This window comes from Oreochromis niloticus, linkage group LG5 (assembly GCF_001858045.2).
Source record: "Oreochromis niloticus isolate F11D_XX linkage group LG5, O_niloticus_UMD_NMBU, whole genome shotgun sequence".
In the NCBI taxonomy this organism is placed as follows: domain Eukaryota; kingdom Metazoa; phylum Chordata; class Actinopteri; order Cichliformes; family Cichlidae; genus Oreochromis; species Oreochromis niloticus.
In genome coordinates this window covers 15,302,462-15,321,672 of record NC_031970.2, presented here as the reverse complement: position 1 = coordinate 15,321,672, position 19,211 = coordinate 15,302,462, and the positions used below count along the sequence as shown (strand labels likewise).

Here is a 19,211-nt window from a genome sequence, read left to right as displayed (position 1 = left end):
AAACTGATGATAAATATTAAACTAAAATAATACAGGACAAAACATCCCTGAAGACACATGAGTTTATTTTATGTTTATATTTTTTGTTTATTGATCCAGTTAATGAACTAAGAAAAACTGTTTATTAAAACAAAACCTAATAAATAAAAGTCAGAAAATGCATGCAAGTGTATTTTCAATGGTATATTATAGAGTTCAAAATCAGAGCGGAATTGGGTCTTTAAAATAACCAAATCGTCCACCAGACGGCAGCAGGAGATCAGAGGACTAAAATGATCTACACCCCTAATCTTATGTCGGCTCCTCTTCTCTTTTGTTTCTTTCTACTGTTATCAGTACCTTGTGTATTTTGCTTTCCTCCTTTTTTTTTTTGTCCTTCCATGTTCTTGCTTCCTGCTTTCAGGGAGTGACAGGAAGAACCAGGAGGTGCTTTTACGGCACTCCACTGTGACAGTTTAAGTGCTTCGGGGAAAAAAAACAAGTTCTTTGTATTTCATCTGTGTGAAAGTGTCACAGTTGATGTTCTCAGCCAGGATACAGATCCTTGTGGTGAACCGGTGTTTTTGGTGCTAAACAGGCTCTAAAAGGTGGTTGGTGGTTCTTGTGCAAACATCCTGTGGTTAAACGCACAGGTGATGTTCTGAGTCTGACAGTCATTGAGTTAAAACTACAAAGGTGACATTCTGGCTTTCAGCCTGGATCCCAGTCTGAGAGCGGGCTGCTTCTGTGGTTTTTTTCTCCAAAGCAAAAAATAAATAAATAAATAAAAAAACTTGTTCCAAATACTCAAATTACATTCATCACTAATTGACTTTATGAATTAAAAGACACCTGAACGTATTTTACCTGGAGCCCTGAACATGCAGGCATATTGATAACCCAGGAGGAGGCAGAGGACGAGCATAGATTATTAAAAAGTCTCAAAACTAACAAAGTTGTGAGCCACTTTGTTAGCTTTGTTTGTTAGCTAGGCTAGGCTGATCATATGCAAAAACTCTTTTACAGGGATTTTCCGCCATAGAGGAATTTTTGGTGTCTCAAGTTGTTTTGGCTGGAAATAATGAAAACATTTCCAGAATTTTAACACTTTTATTTAACGTTTCATTTTTTAAACTTATTTTTATTTATTTATTTTTTTTATCCTGTCCTCTCAGGCAGCTTTTGCGATCATAATTATGATCTAAATGCACTGCCTTTACTATATTGTGCTTATTTACCTCGTCGCATCCTGAAGGCCGATTATGAGCCAAGAAAACCCTTTTCTGTCCTGGTTCCTGCCTCTCCTCTTTCTGCTATTGAATTTTATTTTTATAGCACTTTTCAATCCAAAGTAGTTTATTATAAAAAAATAAAAAATAAAAATAAAAGGGTTGCTAAAAATTAATGCTGAATACGTTTACAATATTTACATAAAATAACACAAGCACCACCTGTCCTCCAACCACACTTTCAAAAGCTTGACAAAAAAGTTTTGCTGATGTCACTTTGGAGATTATTCCAGCTTGTTGGCGCAGTGACAGAAGCTTTGACCGCTGGATGGTCAACAATGAATGAGAAGCATGATCTTAAGGGAGCATATGGATCTTTTGTTAGCCAAAAAGTTGTAACCTCATCCATCTCCTTCTTTCACTCCTTTAGCCTTGTTTGGCCCAGGATCAGCTGGCATTGTCACTGGGTGCGTTGAATTCTGACGCCCCGAGAAGCAGCAGAGACTCTCTGCACTGTTCCAGCGGCTATAGCACCCAAACCACCACCCCGTCCTGCTCCGAGGACACTATACACACCCACAGTGAGTACATTAAAGCACAACACTTTTTTTTTTATTAGTACTAAACACAGCTCCCTGTGCTGTTACGATTTTTTTGTTGCTGTTGTTTTTGTCCTAGAGATCATAGAAAATCTAATTGAGCTCTTGATTAAACGCTCTTTGAACCAACTATGTGGCCGAGACGAGCAACATGTGATCCAAATACAAACTAAAGTGGCAGCAGCACCGCCAACAATAAAGCAATTAGATGTTGTGTTTATTATGAAAATGGAAAACCCACTCTCTCATGGAGCCCTAACCTTGGTGTGAATTGCTGCTTGTCTGGCTGAATTTCTCAGATTTACCCTTTTGTGGGTCTCATTTCTGATTTCTGACAGTGAAACTGACTCTCTTAACCTGCCTGTTGTTCACTTGTTTCATCTGTGCTTTTCTGGTGTATCAGCTCATCTTTACTTCTTTTCCTGTTGTATTTCTTTGAGTAGTTTTGTGTTTTCTTGGTTAAACTGCCTTCCTTCTCTTCCAGCTGTAAAGAGAGATCCTCCTATCTATGGTAGGTCTCTGACTGCCTGTATATCTGCCTGTCTGTCTGCTTATGTCACGTGCAACATACCATTAAATCTACTTTTGGTTCATCTATTAAAGATCTTACATCAGCTAAAAGAGCACTGTTTATTTAAAAGAAGCAATAAACGTTGTCCTAATTTTCAAATATTAGAATCTTTTTGGCAACGATGAAATGATTAATTTTGGTGCCTGTCAGGGCACTTGTATGGCCAATTTTAATAACCTAATCATTAGTGGCTGCAGTTTCCTCCTGTTATCTCAGTTATCATGCACAAGGAAAATAAAGTCTCTCTTCTCAATTTTACAGTATTAGTGTTACAAAACATAAGCATTTTCTAGGCTTCAGGACTTCGATTTTAAACATCAGCAAATTATCGAAGATTCACTTATGAAGCATGGTGCCTAGGAGGCAACACTTCTCTGGATAGTCACTTCCTGTTTACCCAGCAGATCCTTTAAATAAATAAATAGATAAATAAATAAAGCTTCTTTTGTATCAAAGTATAAAGTGATGTAAAAATTGGCTAAATCTTGTGACACTGCTGTGAGGGCATCAGGTGGACAAGCTGACGTTGTTTATTTTACCTATTAAATGAATGAATACATTTTTGGGTACAGAGCTAATCCACATATGGAATTTATTTATTTATATTTTTTTAGTCTAGTCACCCAGCCTATAGGAGACTGAGGCTTCTCCCATCACATTTGCTTGCAAAGAGAAGATATTAATTACTCACATTTCATATTTCTGGTGTTGATGCTAGCGGATGAGAAGCTGCCAGACACATTTAAATTACGTAGTCCCTTTTTTACTTCAGTTTGGAACCCAAAATAAACAGAATATTAGAAACAAATTCAGCTGCCTTGTCTGTACTCTGTAATTTACTTCCTCCTGTGTGTGTCTGTGTGTGTCTGTGTGTGTGTTTGACCTTTTTAAAGTTAATGTCGTTGCCATGAATTGACGTCTGTTTTTAACCTTATTATTTGGAACATTATACTGGAGTTTTGCATGCGTTTTAAAAGTAATTGGGTTGCATGTTGCCCTGTTTTTGTTTGATAAGAGTTTCCACAATGATGCATCCCCTAATTGTTCATTCACAAACATGACAGTGAGTCACTGATGTGATTATGTGCTCCTGATGCTTCTGTTGTTTGTCTGTCAAGCAAGCAGATGAGAGCCCTTTCCAAAAAAAAAAAATGTCACTGAGATAATCCAGAGGTAATGAAAGGTTTGCCTGAAAGCAGAGCAACTAACTAACATTTTAACATTCTCTCTCCATCTCTGCAGTCGACTATGAGTCCATCTCTCTCCACGGAGACACTGACTCCATCTCCTTACATCACCTCTCCCACGGCAACAGCCAGTCAGATTTCGACAAGTCTTCGACCATCCCGAGAAACTCTGACCTCAGATTCCAGTACCGGGAGTTCATCCACTCCAAGCGTCCCGCCTCTACTGTCAGCCTATTGGCTGAGTCCGACTTGAGTGGTGGGTCTAACCGGCAGATGCCGTCCCACACGGCAACCATCAGGCGCAAACCTTCATCTAAGCCACCTTATCGCAGAGGAACAATCAGTGGTGGGGTTCCCATCCCCATCTCCACCCCACAGGTTCCACTCAAAGCCCTCGGCGGAACCAGCGGAAGCGATGAGAACGTTTTCAAAGTGCCCTCTTCTGTAGGGGTGGGAGGTTTAGGTCACAGTAAACTCTGCACCTCCACCCAGAGCCTTAGTGCTTTACCACCCTCCTCCCCATACTACCAGATTGTCCCAGGCCAGATGCCCATCCCAGTGCCCGTACCCACTGTTCCTTCGCTGCCATCTGAGGGAGGGAACAGTGTCAAACAACAGCACCAGAGGCAATACCAGCAACATCAGCAATACAGTCTACCACAGCAACAGCACAACCAGCAATTCCAGATTCAACAGTTCCAGCAGCAGCAACAGATTCAGCAGCAACAGTTCCAGCAGCAGCAACAGATTCAGCAGCAACAGTTCCAGCAATGGCAACAACAGCAGCAGTTTCAACATCAGCAGCAACTGCAGTTCCAACAGCCCCAGATTCAGCAAGCCCAGCAGCTGCAGCATCAGCACGATCAGTATCAGCTGCAGTTGAACCAGCAGCAGAAACAGAAGCTGTTCCAGCAGCAGCAACAGCAGCACCAGGCCTACACTACTCAGGCAGAGCCCTCCGGTGTGCCCAACAACATCAACTACCAGCCCCAGGCTCCTCCACCCTGCAGCCAGGACCAAAAGCCTGAGCAGTTCACCCAAGAAGAAGAAGAAGAAGAAGGAGGCAGCAGAAACATGTTGACCCTTATTAGAGGAGTAAAGCTCAGAAGGACCATCACCAATGATCGCTCTGCCCCCTCTCCTACCCCCTCCAACCAATCACAAATGAGGCTGACCAGCAGATTTTTACTTCTCTGCTAAACTGTTAAGTTTAGTTTGGTTTCTGAAGAGATATCAGAGTGTGTCAGCACAGAGAAAACTCAAACACACTTTGAAAGTGTTGACAGAATGATTTTTTTTCGCTGGAACTCAACATTGCTTGTTTTATTTTATAAATTTACTTGATTGCCCTTTTAAATTTATGTTTTAAGCATTTTTGAGACTCTTCTGTTGTTGCAGCAACTGTCTTTTTGCCTTTTTTTTCATGTATTTTGATTGTGGATAAAGGTTTTGTGTGACTCAGTCTTACAGAAAGAACTTTTGATTTGATTATTTTAGTTGGTACTCACTTCCTGGTCAGAAAATGTAATTAGGCAGAACAGGAAGCTGTTAGCGTCTTCGGCCTGGCTGTGTTTGATTTGCTTTCTGCCTAGTCTCCCAGGATGGTGGGGTAATCAGTAGTTCAGTGGACCCACAGTGGTTGAACCATGATCGTGGAGTTTCGAATTTACTGACTCAGGGTCAGTGATTGTCTGGTGTATTTGATCTAGTTGGTTTCTGGTAATCTCAAAGAGCCAAATGCTAACACTCATGACTCTGCATCTGGCTTTAGGTTTAAATAAGGTAGAACAAGAAAGAGTTTGAGAACACAAGGACTGGGTTTGAGACATATATATATATATATATTTTTTGAGTGGCACATGGTCTGAGGTCACTTGGTTGCTCTTACCTTAGAGTGGAGATTTGTGCCACTCCTGGGACTCCAAATGTTCCCTCTGAACGTGAGAGTTTGTGGAATACAATGAAAAATGTTACTGTGGGGAAAAACTCTGGTTTGCTGTGTAAATAAGCATCAAATTTTTTAGAGCAAAAATCACAAATAGACAGCGGTTTGTTGGCAACTTTATGAGACAACACTGATGTTTCAGAAGAAGCGGCTTGACAAATGTGGGTTGCATTTTTGCTAAACATAGCTGGCTATGATGAACTGAACTGTAGAACAAAACTACCACAGGGACTGATGGTTTGAAAGTACTTTATAAGGTAAACGCTGCCATGTTTCAAGACTTAAGTGAACCCCCTGAGACCACAGAATAAGAAATCTTTAGATTTATTTACACAGATATTTGCATCAACAAGAATGCTTTAAACATCATTTTTTAAAGAGATATTGTGGACAAGATCCTATATGAATACCAAGAAATTTTCTTTTGGCATTTCTTGTTACTTGGTGACCAACATATACATTAATCCAAAACAACTTTAAAGTAATTGTTTGTAGTTCTTTATTTCCACTATTATTGGAACCCACAGGACCTCTGCATCAGTTTATTCTAGTGTCTTCTGTAAATGCATGACTGAATCTGGGTGGTTTGTAGGCCATGTTAAAAACTTTGGCTGTTTTTTGTGAACCACCTACTTTAACATAACTGCAAAGTTTCCCAGCCACACGAGGCAATGTTGAGTGATAATTCATGTTATGCGGTTTTGAAGTCCACTTGATAAGTGTGCATATCCTGGTTACAATATTTTAAGGAGTCCTCCTTGTTGTTGTTCCCCTGTATAGTTATAAGACATCAATGATGCCGATTTAAGCACAACTAACATGTTGGCATGAGGAACATTGAATAATACAGTTTTATTCACCGGTAGTAAAAGTTATGCTGAAGTTATGTTTGAGGGGCATCAGGAGCAGATGTAACTTGACAATTATTTCGATATTTATAAACAGTTATATTATTATATAAAATGTGAGAAAACCATAGAAAATGTCTGTCGTTTTTCTAAATTACTCAGATTATATTAAACTAAGTTATTTTTTCAGCTCTAGTTACAGGTTTAAAAACAGTTTTTGAGTATTGACAAAGACCTTGTGATTTTTCCATATTGACTTTTGGAAAATTCAGAAGCTACTTATAGCACTATGCTTTTATCATTTAGACACACAAACATTTTTCAAATTAGTTTCTATAAACAAAGGATCTGCTATATGCAGTGAAGTTTAGGTTTTGCTTGAAGTTTTAAATTCAACTCCACCCACTGAAAAATCTCTGAAACATTTTGTTTTAGCTGATTTACTGTAATCAACTTGGATAAAATGCTGCGGAGGCTCAAACTGTCGTAACTTTAAATTAAACATTTTTTCTACAGAGTTTGGTTGGACTGAAATAGCTGGTTCTATTTTTGATCTTTGTTCCAATTTGGTAAAATATTTACCTCTGCTAATCATGACCTTATAAATCTTATAAATCTCTTTATTTTATGTTTTATTCCCTGTTTTGTTTTTGTTTTGTTTTTTTAGTTTATAGTCCTTTAAGTCACACCTCAGATGTTTTCAGTAATTAAACAGTTTTGTCTTCTGATGCACTTCAGTCTAAGGCCATGAGAAACTGGGGGCGCTCACTTCCTGTGCTTGAACCAGAAAAATATAGCATCAAGTGCAGGTTAATAAAAGTTGACTAAAGAAATAATTTGGAGCTTAGCATATTTTACCATGGCAGCCTCATTACTTAGGTGTTTCCTGCTAATACAGCTGCTAAACCGATGTGTTGCTTCTAAAAGTTGCCCATCTTCTTCATTTGTGAGCTGTTAGCGTGTTGGACTCGGATTGTCCTCAGTTAAAGATTTGGCAAACTTGAGTGGTTAAAATAATTTTTGTTGGAGGAACAGCTGATTACTTTTATAATAATTTAATGTCGTAGTTCTTCTTTTGATTAATCCAACAATAATTTATAAAAGATCAGGAAATGGCACAGAACAGTCAAATGTCCAAAATCCATAAATGATCAAATTACAATCTTAGAAATCAAAGAAAAAATTTTTTTTTTCTTTTTTTTCCTTTTGTTTTGGGGGGGCTTTTTTTAAAAAAAAAAAAAAAAAAAAAAGATTGATTAATGGATTATTAATTTTTCCACATTGTTTTAATTCTCAGCTCGAAATTTTACATTCTAATAAAATTTTATCTCTGATTCTTAAAACTTAAAATTTTGGTTTAAAAAGTTTATATAAAACATGGACGTAGCTTCTATGTTTAAGTGAATACCTGCATTCTCGCTAACAGCCAACGGGGGGACAAATGTTGTTAGAAAAAGAAGTCTGTGGACAAACAACCCTACTTCTTACCTGTGATCTCCCTTTCCTGATGAGTTGTTGGGCTCTGTCACTGCTTTGAATACAACGTTATTTTCATTTTAATTGTTCTCCTAATTTAGTCTCATAAAGCAAAGTGAGGTTTAGTTTAAGCTGTGCAGTGTTTCTGGGGTTCTCAGATTGCCCCCTTGCTCGTGCCAGCAGTGGGTGATTTCAGAGGCTACATCCATCTTTTATGTACAGTCTGTGCCTATTGGACAGAAAATTATAACATGATAGCAATTATGAAACTTTCTACCAAAATTATACTTGAAACTGCTGAGACGACATTAAAGCAGGGAAATTTAAGTTTATTCAACTGGTAAATTTTTTATTTTGCTTCGTAGCTCCTAATTTGTTTGGTGCGAGAATCTGGGCCTCAGTATTTCTAAAGTTCTACTCTGAAGCTGCCTGTCAGAGACCTGCTGCATGCTGGGAAATGCAGTCTGCTCTGTGGTCAGCTGGTCCTGGTCAGTTCCTGGAGAGACTTTTGTGTATTTTAAGGCTATGTCCACACGTACCCGGGTATTTTTGAAAACGGAGATTTTCCGTTTTCGTTTTAAAAAATAATCCCGTCCACACGTAAAGGCAGAAATGAAGGAAAACGCTGCTAGGAACATGCCAAAGCAGCAGGTGGCGCTATATTCCTAACCGTGTAGAAATGTTGGCCAATCAGAAGTCTAGAAGCCTCGGTGGGAAAAAGTAAACAAAGATGGGGCATAGAAGCAGAACCGAGTCGTGTATATGAAGGGACAGTAACTGTGTGTGTATATGTAAGCATTTAAACACTGCAGAGAGTACAATTAACAGTAACAGTATTGTAGAAATTCATTTCACCGAAACAACAACGTGGCGCACACTGTGACGTCAAAAAAGGCGCACACCTTTGACACTGCGTTTTCTCCGTTTTTCTCGTCCACACGTAAATGCAAAAACGGAGTTTTAGAAAATATCCACCCTGGCCGGAGTTTTTAGAAATCTCCGTTTTCAGTGACCGAAAACGCCGTTTACGTGTGGACGAAAGGTGCAAACGCATAGAAAAATCTGCGTTTTCAAAAATACCCGGGTACGTGTGGACATAGCCTAAGAGTTCCTGCAGCTTCATTCTGATTCGTCTTTAAGCCTGTCTTTTTGATTGGACCCAATGAGCCCCACAGCAGTTGTCTGTATATATTAGTGCTTCTATTCCTGGGAGAGATCTAAGTCTATAAATCTATATAAAGATGTACGTATACGTATCCTGATTGTACTTTTATTTTGTTGATTTATTATTGATCTGATGACGTGGTTGGATCTGATGCTGCCGGTGATCGTCGATCATCATATTTGGTTTTTTTGTAGAAAAGCTTTAAAGGAGGAAACCCAGTGAACTTCCAGGTGTTTGAGGATCTGATACCTGATTGGACATCAGACTGTTAAGCAAAAGGACTGAAAGGACATCTAGATGATATAAACCAAGAGAATGTAGACATGTTCTGTTCTTCATCTTTTGATGCTCGCTGTGGGATCAACAATAATAATAATAATAATAATAATGCTGATGCTGATTGGTTCTGGTATTTTTTTTTTGTCTGTGTTCTGTTTACTGTACTCTTTACACCTGTAACAGTATACATTTACTGTAGGAGTTTTCTGTTTCTATAAGAAGTTAAATATGCAGAAAACTGAAGGACTGCTGACAGCTTTTCATAGAGCTGAAACTCTACAAAAATAAGCAAATTCTGATAACTTTGGTCAAACACTGCAAGTAAACATTCATCTTTTGTTTTTATTTTTGTTGTATTGCAGCTACTTTATCATTTACAGTACCAGCCAGCACCTCCTCTAACCGGAGTGCTCTCACATGATCCTCTGGGGTGTGATTTAGGCATGTGTGGGGCACAAATACAAAATCCTCTCCACGGAGTACAGCGAACACACTTAACAGTGTCCTCAAAAGGGACCTTTTACGCTGTTCCTTATTTTATGCCATTTATATATTCTGTTAGTGGGATGGATGTTCATATTAAACATGGCCAAAGTTTCAAATAAAGAGTTCAACATTTTTACAAGTAATCACCGAAAGCCAAAAGCTCAAAGTGCTTTAGTTCTTTTCTACTCTTACAACAGTATGATGACATTAACAGCATATATCCCTACTGTGGTCATCTCAGGACAGAAGCCCCACCCACATCAGAAGATATGTATCCTAAAGGGGCCCTGTTCTGCCTATTTGTCTGCCTCACTACAGAAGCTCAACATGATTTATCCTTTAATGCTCACGCTGCCATGCAAAAGCAGTGGTACCTGTGCTGCTGTAGGACCAGTGAAGTGGCAGATGAGTAAAACAGTAATTAAAGTTATGTCTTTTATTGAATTTATTGAAAGGATCCTCAATAATCTGAATGATGGGCAGATAGTAAAAAAAAATAATAAAAAAATGCCTTTTTGTAAAATCAGCTGATTTCATTGCCAGGGAGGAGGAGAATGGAGTCGTCGTCGTCGTCGTCGTCTATAACATCTTAGGAGCGAGGATATGACCATTTATTTTTATTTTTATGGTAAAGTCCAAACTGGATCCAGGGTGCAAATGGCTATATTATACTGCTAACACAACATTAGCTCTTTGCAAGCATCTGCATGGGCAGCATGCTAACACAAAGGCAGCAAACAGTCCAATGTGATGCCAAAGCGGAGTGTAAGCTGACCTGAGCCTACCGGCCTCATTTTCAGCAGGTAACAAAAGCATCGTGGCCTCAGGTCCTACCTGCACGTGGTCGGTGATGGCTTTGAAATCTTATCAGGCTGGTTTTCAACTTTGTGTTGTCGGTTTTGTGCTCAAACTTAAACACTAAAAGGAAGATCATGTGTTTGTGCTCAGTAGGACGTTTGGGTGGGGCTGTAGCTTAACTTTTATATTCCTAACTGCTTATTATGTTACACTGAATTTCAGAGCATGTTATGGACTGACACAGTAATGTAACAACACTGGCTACTGGGAGGCTGTTAGCACCCATCCTAGCTAATGCTAATAACATTCATGACCTCAGGGAAGATGAAGAGGAAGCAGGGGCTTGCTGGCAGGTATTTTCCTCAGGTTACACCCACACAGGTGACTTTGATAAGATAAGATAAGTCTTTATTGTCATTGCACACTCATAAATGGTACAATAGTACAATGAAATTGGAAAACTGTCCCATGTCGGCACTACGTACGACACGACACAGTAACTTAACTTACCTGCAGCCTCCCCTGAAGTCTTCACCTGTATGCACGACTACTACATTCACAAGAGTATGTGTTGTTATTGTTGCAGTAGAAGCAGTTGAACTTGGAATTTAGGTGAAAGTTGAGGTAAAGATGGCAGCAGCTGTGACTGCAGGCTAAAGCAGTAACTCGGCTCATGTTGTCCTTTCATACAGCACTGAGTCATCTTTTAATCTTTGTCTTTTCTTTCTTCTTCTGCTCCCCCTGCTTTGTGTTGCTCAGAGTCATCTGATGCTCAGGGGCAGCAGGTGGGAGGCGAGGGACTTGAATTAAAGACACTTGCATTTTTTTTTTTTAAATCTTTGTGAGAACAGTTGTTGGTATAATGTATTCATTAACCCCTCTAATCCCAGCCTAAACCAGACTATTATGAATCCTGAAACCGAGACCAAACTCGCAAAAAAGCGCTTTGAAGATTTGAAGTCAGCACAGTCCAGACACGTTCTTCTCTTTAAGAGGTTTCAAGATGATACTTGTCCACATAAGCATACAAAACACACAAAAAGACAGGTGAGTTGGTCCACTTGTAAGGAACTTAGTCACTGTTACATAAAACCTTGAAGCTGTGACAGCGGTGAGTCACGCTGACCCGAATACTGAAGGAGGCAAACTGCTCAGTGAGTCAAAGCCCACATCACAGTGACAGTGCACAAATCTCTGTTACACCAGTGTTGCAGCAGATGGAGTTTCTCTCTGCACCAGCAGAGGATGCAAGAGACCAAAACAGTATAAAGCTTACCCTTTACATGCACCTCTGAGGGTAAACATGCTTACCTCTTTGTTTTTTTTTTCTGTAATTTCACCTCCAATTCTTTACATATGTCCTGTTTCACTCTGTCCAACTTTGTGTTCTGAATACCACAATACTGAAAATAAACTTAAGGTATTATTTACGTTAATATATATACTCCTAATGATTAAACTACATTTTTGATAGTGAGACAGTCTGTGAGCAGCACTTTAGGTACTGTAAGTAAAAGTTAAAGGCCATCCTGGTACCTTGTATATCCCACAGTATTTAATATACTGTATATAATGTGATCCTCCCATCCCTTTTCTTCCATTTATTGAATTTCCGGTTACTGTGGGGCTGGAGTACATCCCATCGGTCACAGAGTGAAGGGCAAGGATCACCCTGGACAAATCACCAGGCTGTCTCAGGGCCAACACACAGAGACCATGTCTCATTATGAAGTTTTGAGCTGAGGTTTTTCGCTATTTTGTGTTTAAAGTGGATTTGATCAGACAGAGAATATGAGAACACTGCAAGCTCATATCGCACAAGCGATATGTCGATCACAAAACTGTTTTATATTTCTTTATTACCCCTCAGATTAGGCGTCGTCGTAATCCTGCCGGGCAGGCGGGGAGGTGACGTGGACACCCAAGTTTGTGAATGCGATAACTCGAGAACGAAGTGACGTACAAGTTTCAAATTGATACCATAGCTATATCTACTGAAAATCTTGAATGCGTTTGAATCTCAGTGACCTCAGCCTTAAGATCAAGGTCAGAGGTCAAGTTTTCTGAAAATCTTGTGAATGCGATGTAGGAATTTCAAATTGATACCATGGGTACATCTATTAGTAGGCTGAGGGGCAGCACTGGCTGCTGTCAGTATTTTTATTAATCTCAGTGGAATCAAAATTCACAAAATAAACATATTGTATTAAAAAACAAACAAACTGAAAATAGCACCTGAGAACATAAACCTGTCAGAAAAAATTTTAATGCCCCCTGCTGGCCATTACATTTCTCAGCTCAATTAGTCCATACTAAAAACAGATCTATCTCTATCCTGTTAATAGTGCCATCTCATCATGTAGCTTTTAGGGGTTTTCAGCTTTTGCTAGCATGCTCTTTTTCTTTTTTTCTTCAGCAAGTTGATGCTAATCGTCCCCGCTTGATGAAAGCATCATTACCCTCGAGAGGTTTCCCCTCTTTGTGAGAGAGAGAGATGATTGAGGCTCGTGGATCGTGCCGAGTTGTTTGTTCCTTAGTGTGTTCTTGTTCATGTTTTTGAAATAAAAAGTGTATTCATTGGGCTGAAATAACATTTTATGTGAATGTCCTGATGAGTCATGATAAATGGATGTTGGTGAGATCAACGCTGTGAACATTCACTCAGAGCTGGTGACTCAGCCAGAGAATGAGCTACAGCCTTCCCTGCGCTGTAGCACAGACACTAAAGTCCTTTTATCCTCTTCCAACAACACTCAGCTGGCTTCCTGCTGTGGATGTACAGAAAACGTGAAAGATCTCCACATATCTTTTTCCTGCTACTTGTTCCGCACCTTTTTTTTTCCATCTGATTTTTCAGAATGAAGCCCAGCTGATGCTGTATAGTTTAGAAAGTGTCTTAAAGTGATGCTTAAAAAAACCTAATAAAACATCTCTAATCCCTTTAATAAAAACACTTGTGCACCTGCATATACAGAATTATCCAGTAACACAGTGTATGATATTCTAGTGCATCCCATCCTGCTGATATTTTCCGGATGTTAAATGTAAGGCAGCTGATCTCAAAACAAAAACCCCGCAAGGTGTTTAATCTGCAGCTCTGTAGATTAAACACTTTGCTGATAACAAAAGTCACCGGTCATATAGGTCAGAGCCGACAGAATGGCTTCAAGAACTCATAAAACCACTCTTTACTCACAAAGTGTATAACCTTGAGATGATGGGCTTGAACGGACCATAAATACGAGAGTGCAGTGGACACAAACTCAGAAAACCTGAAGATCATAGACTGTATATAAGAGATGGACATAAAACCACAGTGAGAAAAACATTAAAAGCTCATGCTAACAATCTCAATTAGCAACCAGCATTTGTAAACTGTATCGGTACAACACATACACAGATCTGCTACCTTAAGAAAGGCTTCAACAACACCAAGACAAATGGGGAGGTGAGATGAATTGACACAAGTAAACCTTAATAGACAGGTATATGGTATAGCTGCACACAATGGCACACCTGTCCATCAAAGCAAGCACATGTCCTTAAGCCTTAATAAAAACCAAAAAAAGATGAGTCATTAAAAGTCCCCGCACATACAGCTGATAATAATGGAAACATAGCTGCAGGGAATAGACAGTGAACATTTCAGTTCTAAAGTTGAGTTCTTAGGGACTGACTTACTTTTGGAGCCACCCTCTTCTTTTCTTTTCTTTTCTTTTCTTTTCTTTTCTTTTCTTTTCTTTTCTTTTCTTTTCTTTTCTTTTCTTTTCTTTTCTTTTCAGCATTTTTTGTGGGTCCAGACAGCTTCATGATTTATCACCTCAAGTTTTGCCTTCACTGCAGGAAGACTTTTCTTCATCATTTGATTTTGACAGCATGATCAAATTTCACACGATGTGGACAAGCACATCAGGGGGAAAACAATAAATAATAAATGCAATAAAAAAATTCAGAATTTAAAATCTGAATTCTGAATATTTAGTCTGTTTTCCTATTAATGTTTGGCTTAACTGAGATTATGACAATCATCCTATTTATAATAGGGAAAAACAATTTTACAAAGCATAATAATAATAAAAAAATCAGTGTTTATTACTTTTCTGATTCGATAAATTCATGTGTCTCACAGAGACAAGGATCAACAAGGTCCTTGAAATACTTTAATAAAGAAACAAACAGTTGGGCTTTGTGATGCTTACAAGAAAAAATTGATGCTGAAGCTGAACCTCTAAGTTTAAAGTCCACAGAGCTGAAAGTTAACCAGCAGCTCTGACTTAAAAGGACTGAAATGTAAACATGTTTTTGTGCCCCAAAATAAGTGACTTCATTGGTTCTCAGGCAGAAAATAAGTCCTGCCAAAGTGAAGTCCTGAAGTTTCTCTCCAGGTTCAGTGTCATAGTGAACTTACAGGTGTGTGTTGGTGGATGATTATGATCAGGCACTGTGACAGTGACATGGGACTCTAAACCTCTGTGTTATGATCCTTATAGCTAACCAGCCAAACTATCCAAGAACCCCTGCTGATCATAGTTTCTGCTGTTAAGACATTTCTCCTCATTAATGTCCACAAAACCATCATCTTGGTTAATGTAATTATCAGAAAAAGACCAACATTCAAGTAAGAGACAAATAACACAGTCTGAAATATAATTAAAAATAAAAACTACTACTACTACAACTAACACATTTGATAATAATAGGAAAAACCAGAAATTAAGGAAATAAAAAATATACCAAAATATACCAAAGACAAAAATGGTTGATGGAGCTGTTATTAAGAATATTACAGATACAAAAACTTTTGCTCTGTTTGTCAGAATAAAGTTGAAAGCAGTTTGAGATATTCAGTCCTCAGACTTCCAGCATGATGTCTGGAGGTAATCATCATTCTGGAGGATCATTAAAAATTAATTTACAATTGTCTGATTACCCACGCCATTTAAAGAGGATTACTAATGACATTTTCAGTGAATTCATTTAAATGGAACAAACCAGATGTCGCAGCCGAGTTCATTCTTTGTTTCAGTGTTTAAAAACATTTCTTGTTCCTGGTGTTTTCATCAATAACACCTCTTGTTACTGAATGTTACTAATGATGTTTAGTAACATTAAAATGTTATTAATATACATTAATGTTTTCATTAATATATCGATTTTTCATTTGATCCTTTCAGGTCCTTTTCCTGAGATGACTTTATGTGACTGACCAGGATTTGCTTCAGTTCTGATCCTTGAAATTAAAATCTCTCATTTGCATCGTGATTTATTGTTTGTCCCCAGTTCTGCGTCATTGTGATGTCACTGAGGGAAATGATGACCAGATTGGTTGTGCATGGATAGGAAGTAACACTGTGCTATTTTTAGCTGCTTACCTCAGAATGATGATAATGGGCTGTCATGGACAGAGTGCGTCCTATTGTTCGTGTGTGATCACATAGACTCGTCCCTATCACAGATGGGCACTAGAAGCAGTTTGTGAGGATGCAGGGTGAGTCCACTGCAGAAAGCATTGTGACTGCACAGGAAAGTTCAAAGACTTCAGGCTTGCTTTGGTAACAACTAGTGCAGTGCATTTGGGGGGTGGTGGTGGTGGTGGGGGTGGTGGGGGGGGGGGGGGGGGAGTATTTTGGCACACTGGGTTCCTTGAGCATAGAAAAAATTCAGTGCCCCTTGTGGAAGTTGTGACTCACCATTAATCATGTGCCTCATCACATGAGTCAAGGTGTTAAAAAAAGGTGTGGGTCATTTTCAGCAGAGGTTTTGGGTGAAACCATCATGTGAGAAATGTACTACAAAAAGTACCCAAAGTTTAATGTGCATCCTTTTTTATCATTATCATCATTATTGTTACAATTAATGATTAAAAAAACAAAATCATCGTGGTTAATGGGCTGTCAGCTGACAGAAAAAGTTTGATATCCACTGTCTTAGTCTGTAATAAAGGTAGCTGTGCAGATTAATGTAAACTGTGTATGAAAATATATTATTAAGGCTGGGATGGCGGTAGTGCAGGTCACCTACCGATTGGATAGGGTTGGTGGTTTGATCCCTGGCTGCTCCAGCCTGTGTGCCAAATATCCTTGAGCAAGATGCTAACTCCAAGTTTCTCTCTGATGTGTAAATGTTTGATAGAAACCACTTAAGCCTAAAAAAAGTGCTTTGGGTGAGCGAGATAAGTGTAGAAAAACGCTATATAATAACTAGTCCATTTATGACAGGTCACTTGGCGCTTTAGACATCAGCTTGCAAAGTTTCATATTGTTTATGTTTCCGAAAAGGTTTAAGTGCTTTGCCTAGATTATGTTTATGTTTATTCTGAACAGTGCAGACTGCTGGAGCTTAGTCACACATACACAGTGACACACAGCATACTTTTGTACTCTGTTGTACTTTTCAGACGCCCACAGGTTGTTTGCTTTTGTTTGATGTACCTGTTAGAGTCAGGTTTTGTGATGTTGCTCGGCAGGTGTTCAGCGGATGTAAGACGGCTGATGTCACTATCTCCATGAGCGCGACAATTGCTTTTAAGTTCAGCGCAGTTTGGGAGTGTAACGTTAAAATTTAACACTGTTTATACGAAACTGTCCCTACAGTGTCTAACTCAACCGCTGTCAGTGCTGCTTCACTAGAAAACGCTATTATGATTCCTTATCATCAGCGGTGGCAGCAAAGTCAGGATGAGTCACATTAAAGGCTTACTGATAACATGGAAATCAAACACTGTGTGCTCAACCTGCCGGTTATCTGAAACTAAACAGCGGCAAGACAAAGGAAAAACTTGGCCTTTAAAAACTCCCACAGATAACACAGGGATGATGAGGAAAAAAGGAAGAAGAGAGAACTTTAAACCCTTTTAAAGAGAAATGATTTCCAGACTTTCCCTCAGTTTGAAAGATGTATGTATTTGAGAAACACGCACCAGATCCACCCAGGCTCCGCCTCAGGTTATGAATATTTGTAGATCTAACTTTTTGTAAATGAATTACCTACAATACAATAAAAATAAAATCTACAATAAAAGTGATTCAGTGTTGCTATAGGAACCAGCCAACTGAACTCTGAGTCTCAAAAACAGATGTGAAACCTAATATAATTTATGTTTGACATTATTACTTAAAAAAAAAAAAAATCATTTTAAAAGCGAACCTCCTAGACTTTGGCATGTTTATTTACATGTGTATGCTGTTACAAAGGATGTTCATCTTAAACATGGCCCAAGATGAGGTTCACTGTGTCGTGATTTTAGCCAGAACAAGTGGATCCAAACGCAGACGCAGAGACACCAAGCAAGTTTCCAAGTATTTATTACAATGACTGGAGTTAGACTGGATGCCAAAGGGACTCACGCCAGGGGGCAGAGGTGGAGAGCAGGTAGGCAGGTACATTCTTCCAGAGGTGACTTGATTTTCCAGAGGGACCAGACTTTTTCCTACAAGCGAAGCTGTAACGATGTGGTGGATGGAACAGCTGAGTGGCTGAACCGGTTGTGTCAAATAGTCGGAGGATGAGAACAGGAGCTCGTGGAAAGACATGCCTCATGGACATAGTTTCCCTCATAATTCTCTGAAATTAGATAGTTTAGATTTCACCCTTGAAGAAGAAGGGAACTAACCAGCTAATGTCAGAGAGTAAGTGGACTGAGGGGCTACACCGGAGACCCAGCTTAAGGCGAATAAGGATTGTTTTGAATGTAGGATCATACAAAGCTGCTCTAGTGGGCTATGAGAAAAAAATATAGAGTTGGAAATTATCAAAACAGATTCTTAAGAATTCAGTTTATATCTCCATTACATGAAAAGTGGCCACTGTAGACGCAGACGGCTTCTGCTCTGACCTTTACCCGGATAAGCATTACAAAACGATAGATGTCAGATGAATACACCTGATTTTTGAGCCTCTGTTTGTACACAGGTGGTGGAGAGTTACCTGTGTGCCTCATTGTTTATGGTTTAGTGTTTGTGGTAAGGACATTCAGCTGCCCTTACTGATAACAGATGGGACACAGAAGGGCCGTATAATGGTGATCAAATGTGACCAGGTGATTGACTCTGGATCAGCCTGTGTTTACACTGATTAAAACCATTTCCATCACTATGAAGACACAACTACACACACACTCACACACTGTGTTTTTGTATACTTGTGAGGACACACACTGACCTACATGACTCCCGATTTCTCTTAATCTAACCTTTACTATGACCAAACAACTGATCCCAGCTTCAAATAAGCCCCTAAGCCAAACCCGAGTGTGTTTGCTTTCTATCTATAAACACTGTGTAAAGGAACTCAGAGTTCCTCTTGCTTTTTTTCTTACATGACAGGGTGAAAGTATAGCCTTTACTGTGAAACTCATTCATTTTGGGCTCTAAACCAGCTGAGCTGTCCTGAATCCACCCTTTTCCTGACTGTTTGGATCAGGTCATTGCGGTGCTGAAAGATGACCTGCTACACCAGTCTTGACCACACACACAGACACACTCAAACACAGTTTTCCTGCCAAACTTGGGTCAGCTTGGCCAGGGGACAGCATACTGGCCCTTTCAGGGTGCCCTCGCCATGGAAACTATTTGTGTCATGTTGCCGCCACACCATGTGACAAATGACCGTGTGCAGACATTAAACAGACCGGCACACACTGCTGACCAA

At 39.3% G+C, this 19,211-nt stretch overlaps 1 protein-coding gene across 4 annotated transcripts in view; it reads left to right on the top strand.

Moving 5' to 3' along the window:
- The window catches only part of mtss1 (MTSS I-BAR domain containing 1), a 78,822-nt gene extending 70,719 nt beyond the window's left edge, over window positions 1–8,103 (top strand). For 3 of the 4 annotated variants that reach the window (XM_025907188.1, XM_005453609.4, XM_025907186.1), the window contains 3 exons: window positions 1,639–1,789; window positions 2,292–2,318; window positions 3,621–8,103. In XM_025907188.1, the coding sequence (XP_025762973.1) occupies window positions 1,639–1,789; window positions 2,292–2,318; window positions 3,621–4,765 (1,323 nt within the window). In that variant the 3' untranslated portion in view covers window positions 4,766–8,103. The remainder of the gene's footprint in view (window positions 1–1,638; window positions 1,790–2,291; window positions 2,319–3,620) is intronic. The other variant, XM_025907187.1, reaches the window with a different exon arrangement.
- Window positions 8,104–19,211: the final 11,108 nt, after the last annotated feature.